At 44.7% G+C, this 6949-nt stretch overlaps 1 protein-coding gene across 1 annotated transcript; it reads left to right on the top strand.

Annotated features, from left to right (window-relative positions):
- The first annotated feature begins 2343 nt into the window (after positions 1-2343).
- LOC143816135 (elongation factor 1-alpha, oocyte form) lies at positions 2344-5644 on the top strand. The gene is made up of 7 exons (XM_077296156.1): positions 2344-2549; positions 2632-2811; positions 3652-3948; positions 4107-4257; positions 4378-4634; positions 4997-5231; positions 5439-5644. Exons 1-7 carry the CDS (start codon positions 2406-2408, stop codon positions 5558-5560), a joined length of 1386 nt encoding a protein of 461 aa, XP_077152271.1. The 5' UTR covers positions 2344-2405; the 3' UTR covers positions 5561-5644.
- Positions 5645-6949: the final 1305 nt, after the last annotated feature.

Raw genomic sequence — 6949 nt, 5'->3', positions numbered from 1 at the left:
GCGGACAAGTCTGCGCATTGTGGTCCATGATCAGACCGAGACCCGCGGAGATATGTGTGAGTCCTAAAATGGTTTTCCTGTGAGAAAAGTGTAATTGGTGCTGGTGATGAAGTGACCATGTTTTTGGTGCAGTTTTAGGCCGCCATCACACTAGCAGTATTTGGTCAGTATTTTACCTCAGTATTTGGAAGCCAAAACCAGGAGTGGGTGATAAATACAGAAGTGGTGCATATGTTTCTATTAAACTTTTCCTCTGATTGTTCCATTCCTGGTTTTACCTTACAAATCCTGAGGTAAAATACTGACCAAATACTAAGTGAGTGAACGTGGCCTAAAGGTACCTTCACACTAAACGATATCGCTAGCGATCCGTGACGTTGCAGCGTCCTGGCTAGCGATATCGTTGAGTTTGACAGGCAGCAGCGATCAGGATCCTGCTGTGATATCGCTGGTCGTTGGTTAAATTTCAGAACTTTATTTGGTCGTCAGATCGCCGTGTATCGTTGTGTTTGACAGCAAAAGCAATGATACCAGCGATGTTTTACAATGGTAACCAGGATAAATATCGGGTTACTAAGCGCAGGGCCGCGCTTAGTAACCCGATGTTTACCCTGGTTACCAGTGTAAAATGTAAAAAAACAAACAGTACATACTCACCTTCGCGTCCCCTGGCATCCGCTTCTTGCACTGACTGAGCGCCGGCCGTAAAGTGAAAGCACAGCACAGCGGTGACGTCACCGCTCTGCTGTTAGGGCCGGCACTCACACAGTACAGGAAGCGGACGCCGGGGGACGCGAATGTGAGTATGTACTGTTTGTTATTTTACTGGTAACCAGGGTAAACATCGGGTTACTAAGCGCGGCCCTGCGCTTAGCAACCCGATGTTTACCCTGGTTACCCGGGGACCTCGGCATCGTTGGTCGCTGGAGAGCGGTCTGTGTGACAGCTCTCCAGCGACCACACAGCGACGCTGCAGCGATCGGCATCGTTGTCTGTATCGCTGCAGCGTCGCTTAGTGTGAAGGTACCTTTAGTCTATATTCACATCACCTTTTAGCCAAATGTTAGTGGCTCTGTTATGGATTCCTACTGAAGCCCTAAAAAACGGGATTCAGAGCAATCTGCCGTCGGGGCCATTGACTTTAATGGAGTCATTTGTGCTCTGTGTGACCTCTTTTTCGGCAGTGTCCACCTTTTTAAGGCAGGCCAAAAAACGCAGTTAACCACGCTTTTGTGCCCATCTAAAAAATCTGAACACTGCCAAAAATGAAATCAGACAAAGCACAAAACGACTCCATCTGCTTCATTAACGTCTTTGCCCGGTCAGCGGATATACCTTAAGGGTATGTTTCCACGTTCAGGAAACGCTGCGTGTTTGACGCTGCGTAGAGCCACAGCGTCCAGATGTTACAGCATAGTGGAGGGGATTTCATGAAATCCAGTCTCCACTATGCATTAAAAGACACATGCGGCAGACCTGCGGAAACGGACATGCAGCGCGTCTTTTCAGAAGGCAGCATGTCCTTACAGTGCTGAAACAACGCAAGGACAACGCAGGTGACCAGTGACCTCAGGCGCAGATTTGGTCAGGATTTTACCTGCGTAAAATCCTGACCAAATCCTGATGCAATCCTGAACGTGGACATATACCCTAATCCTGTTTTCAGGGCTTCAGAAATGCTCTGACAGAGCCACTGATGTGAGTAGAAGCATGATGTGAATATGGACCAATTTCATGTGTCTGCATAGAGCGGTATGTTTTCGGATTAAACTACACTGAGAAAAATGCATGAGTTTGTGAGTTTTCCAGTGTAGTCATTTGCTGTGCAGTTTCACCAGTAAAAATATGTAAAAATATTTCTGCTATTAAAAACAAGCTGATTACTGCATTACAACTGGCCACATTTTCATAAGCAGTTTTACCCTCTATTTAGCTGCAACATGTGAATGAAGCATTAGGACCTCCATGGTTCCAGCTGATTGGCCATGATGGGATCCATCCACCAGCAGGAATATTACGTGTGAATGTAAAAAGTAGGTGATCACACTTCCTGCATGCACACAGTAAGTGCAGCTCACCCCTATGGAAATGGAGGTCACAAATCCTATGTGAATAGCGATGTAACAAAGATTAGGAAAATAATCATGTAATATGGAAAAAACATATCAGAATAGATCAAAAAAAATCCCAACCTAGTACTGCAGCACAGAAACAGCAAGGTGGGCGTTGGCGAGTGCGACTCCAAGTCAACACAGTATCCAATCAAACCGCGGGAGCTGCACGCGCTAGGCTGGCTATTGGTCGTTCTTTAAACCCCGCCCTTCTTGAGCCCTTTAAATTTCCGGCGCCGTGGCACTTTCCTCACCGCTCCGCCTGCTCGGGATCCGTGCGCAACAATCGCCGCAATGGGTAAAGAGAAGATCCACATCAACATCGTGGTCATCGGCCATGTCGACTCCGGGAAGTCCACCACTACCGGCCACCTGATCTACAAGTGCGGCGGCATCGATAAGAGAACCATCGAGAAGTTTGAGAAGGAGGCGGCGGAGGTGAGTGTTGTGGGAGCGAGTCTATGGCTCATTACGGTACATGATGGCGTGCACTGTGTGACCTCACTGCTGCTCCTTACAGATGGGCAAGGGCTCCTTCAAGTATGCCTGGGTGCTGGATAAGCTGAAGGCGGAGCGGGAGCGCGGCATCACCATCGATATCTCCCTGTGGAAGTTCGAGACCGGGAAGTACTACATCACCATCATCGATGCCCCGGGGCACAGGGACTTCATCAAGAACATGATCACCGGCACCTCACAGGTGAGGACTGTGCCCAGCTGGGTGGTCTGTGATGCTGGGGACCACCACCTCCAGGCATCCTGCTGTGCTATATCACTGTCTGTAACTGGCCCGCCATGTAATATATACCTCTATTCCCCCCCCCCCCCATATCAGACTAGTAAGCTGGTGGTGGGCTGTGATGCTGGGGACCACCACCTCCAGGCATCCTGCTGTGCTATATCACTGTCTGTAAATGGCCCTCCATGTAATATATACCTCTATCCCCCCCCATATCAGACTAGTAAGCTGGCGGTGGGCTGTGATGCTGGGGATTCTGCTGTGCTACATCACTGTCTGTATAATGGCCCTCCATATAATCTTTCTCCTCTTCCTCCGTCCCTCCCCCCCCCCCCCCCATATCAGACTAGTAAGCTGGCGGTGGGCTGTGATGCTTGGGACCACCACCTCCAGGCATCCTGCTGTGCTACATCACTGTCTGTAAATGGCCCTCCATATAATATAGATCTTTTTCTCCCCCCATATCACCCAAACAGATGGGGTCACAAATCAACTGCAGATCAGAATGGCTTCTAGAAGTGTGCTTACATTGTCACTCTTCCTAATGCCTCTGTATTTCGGTGGTCCAGTTTGTCTGGTGCCACCCCATATCCAGTAATACTGTTATCCCTATAGATCACTATGCCTAAGGCTGCTTTAGTTTGGCTATGTAATAAGGAGGAAAAGGGCCCTCACTTTCCTTATTGATCCTTGGTTTTGTTTTGTTTTTTCATTTTGTTAATTAGATCCTTAATGTGTACAATGCTGTGTGACCATCAAACTGAGTTCCATGGTTCCTAATTCTGTTTCCTTTCCCTACAGGCAGACTGTGCTGTCCTTATCGTGGCTGCTGGCGTGGGGGAGTTCGAAGCTGGAATTTCCAAGAGTGGACAGACCCGTGAGCATGCTCTTCTTGCCTTTACTTTGGGAGTTAAACAATTAATCATTGGCGTGAACAAGATGGATTCCACTGAGCCTCCATACAGCGAGGGCAGATATAAAGAAATAAGCAAAGAAGTTTCTGACTACATTAAGAAAATTGGCTACAACCCAAAAGGAGTTGCTTTTGTACCTATATCTGGCTGGCATGGGGACAACATGCTGGAACCTAGTAGCAAGGTAAGATCTCATGATGCCTCATTTATTTCTGCCAGTGCCATGTTTAACCAGCTTGGGCTTCGCTCTACCCTTCCTTAATGCTCCGGATCTAGCAGCAGTACTATTGCCATGTCTGCCTATAAAAATATATACACAATACAAACCCTTTTTGCCTTTAGATGCCCTGGTTCAAAGGCTGGAAGATTGACAGAAAAGAGGGAAATGCTAGTGGTGTTACCCTTCTAGAAGCCCTGGACTCTATTATTCCCCCATCACGTCCCGTCAGCAAACCTCTACGTCTCCCTCTGCAAGATGTCTACAAGATTGGAGGTGAGTTGAAGGAAACAAGGCTGAGTTACATCTAAAGGCCCCCCCCCCTTGCATTGCTATAAAATGTATCATTTTTGAACAGTGCTAATGTGGATTTCTTTATTCTTCCCCCTCCCCCAGGCATTGGAACTGTTCCAGTGGGTAGAGTTGAAACAGGAGTCTTAAAGGCAGGCATGGTGGTAACCTTTGCACCTGGGAATGTAACAACTGAAGTAAAATCTGTTGAAATGCATCACGAGGCTTTAGTAGAAGCTGCACCAGGGGACAACGTGGGCTTTAATGTTAAGAATATATCAGTTAAGGACGTTAGAAGAGGCAATGTTGCTGGAGACAGTAAAAACGACCCACCAATGGAGGCTGGCAACTTCACAGCACAGGTAAGTTGTGGTCTCTACTCATAAAAAGCTGGCCTAACACTTCTTGGTTCTTAATCTTAGATTAACTGCCTTTTATTCTTATAAAAAGTTCCTTTTCAACTTGTGTGAAGAGTGCTATAATATTTATTCTTAAATGTGTTACAAAATTAATAAAAAAAAATATATATATATATATATATATATATATATATATATATATATATATATATATATATATTTTTTTTTTTTATTAATTAGAATAAGTATAGCACTTCACACATTTGTAAGAAATAAACTACTTTTTTATGGTGTGGTGGGGGCAGGACTAAAACATGGTGTGAATGCCCCAATGTAGAGTCTAACCTGGTTCTACTTGTGTTCAGGTCATTATCCTCAATCACCCAGGGCAGATAAATGCTGGTTATGCACCAGTTCTGGACTGTCACACTGCCCATATAGCTTGCAAATTTGCAGAGCTGAAGGAGAAAATTGACCGTCGATCGGGGAAAAAAATGGAGGACAATCCTAAATCCTTGAAATCGGGAGATGCAGCCATTATTGTAATGATTCCTGGAAAGCCAATGTGTGTGGAAACCTTCTCAGAATACCCTCCCCTCGGTAAGAAATGTGTTCTAACTTGATCTTTACCACTTTGCTGCTTTTCCATGAGCGCACTGGGTATAAAGTTCATTATAAGCAACTGAGTGGCTAAAGCAAACCTGGTACTGTTAATCCTGGGTCATGGTTCCCTTCCTCCATCACATGTAGGGCATTGGCTGTATAATGCATACTGTAAACTTTACTAATGCGTTCACTATTTTGCAGGTCGGTTTGCTGTTCGTGACATGAGGCAAACGGTGGCTGTCGGTGTCATCAAAGCTGTGGACAAGAAAGCGGCAAGTGCTGGGAAAGTGACCAAGTCTGCAATGAAGGCTGGCAAGAAGTGATGTCTTTCTGGGAGAAAAGAAAGTAACTTATTTTTTCTTTTTTTTGCTGTGAAATTGTTTAATAAATGTGCAAGTTTGACTCTACTTGTGTCCTGTGTAAACTGTCACCCGCTCTATAACTAGATTATCCTTGGTAGTTACACTATATACTACTTAGTTGTTGGGTACCTGTGACATGGACCCTGATCTATCAAGAATTTCTCTATACACTGAAATCTGAGACTGCTAAACACCTGTCAGGTGACATGATTTCTAACCCAGGCATAACCACCCCTATTCCCCCCGACCAGGCCCAAATTTTCTTATTTTTTTTTAAACCTGACCAGTGTCACTTTATGAAATAACTCAAAATATATCATTTTAGGTCATGGTTTACGATAATGGTAAATTTAGGTTGATATGTTTATTTAGAAACTTTTTTAACTTTAAAAGATTAAAAAAAACAAAGATGACGATAACTGCTCCCAGGCAATATGTCACCAACTTACAATATGAGCTCCCATATATCTTATATATACTGTATGAGCCCCCCCATGCAGCAACATGCTCACCTTGCTCCCAGTTTCTTGGCGGTCTGCTCCACTTCTACTGGCCAACACATACATGCTATGGTGATTGTCACTGGTTGGCACCATGGCTTTAACACGCTGTCACAGCAGAGGCTGCGTTGCCATCTTGTATTGTTGGCAGTGCCAGGAATGCTCCCTGCTGGGGATATGTGCCCCAGGCAGTAGCCCAGATTGCCCTCATTATAATCAGCCTATAGCCAAGTGAGAAGATCATTCTTCAGCTGGCTTCTATTTCATGTAAAAGGATGAAAGCTGCAAAAAAAAAAACCAACAAAACAATCAGACACTTTGGGTAAATGCAGCTGTGTTCTCCCAATACTTTTTTTTTTTTTTTTTTTTTTTTTTTTTTCCCCCTCCATAAACTCTGCTTGTATGTCGGTATCTATAATGCATTGTGCACATAAGCCTACAATGCTTTCTCTGTAACCTGTCAGGTTCAGATGCTGCAGGAAGGGGATACCCATGTCTGGCCAGTAGATCTTCTTAACAGCTCATTTGCATATAAGAAACATTGGTATTTCTCTGGAACCAAACATCTGATCAGATATTACGGTATCATTTTATTCAGCTTCCTATGACCTACATGCCCATATAGATTACTTTAAGAGGGTTAATTCTGACAGATTCCCATTAAAGGGTCGGCTGGAAGACACCAATTTCGGACCCACAAACCACTCTAATTATGTTAGGCCCAAGCCTTTAGCCTACAAGTTTGTAGTTCTGAACAGGTTTTTGATAATAGAGGACAGATGTCTCAGAATGAACTCTGAAGAATTAAGTGGCTTAGGCTATAAGTCTACAGTCACTCTTAAGTGACTGT

The sequence above is a fragment of the Ranitomeya variabilis genome, chromosome 3 (genome assembly GCF_051348905.1).
Source record: "Ranitomeya variabilis isolate aRanVar5 chromosome 3, aRanVar5.hap1, whole genome shotgun sequence".
In the NCBI taxonomy this organism is placed as follows: Eukaryota; Metazoa; Chordata; class Amphibia; order Anura; family Dendrobatidae; genus Ranitomeya; species Ranitomeya variabilis.
Note: the sequence above shows the minus strand (reverse complement) of the source record. Positions and strands in the feature narration are given on the sequence as shown.

Bases quoted from the DNA above. Each gene is read 5' to 3' on its own strand.
- LOC143816135 (XM_077296156.1), top strand. From the start codon at position 2,406: ATGGGTAAAGAGAAGATCCACATCAACATCGTGGTCATCGGCCATGTC. The intron at 2,812-3,651 runs GTGAGGACTGTG...CTTTCCCTACAG, and splicing joins TGATCACCGGCACCTCACAG to GCAGACTGTGCTGTCCTTAT. The intron at 5,232-5,438 runs GTAAGAAATGTG...ACTATTTTGCAG, and splicing joins CTCAGAATACCCTCCCCTCG to GTCGGTTTGCTGTTCGTGAC.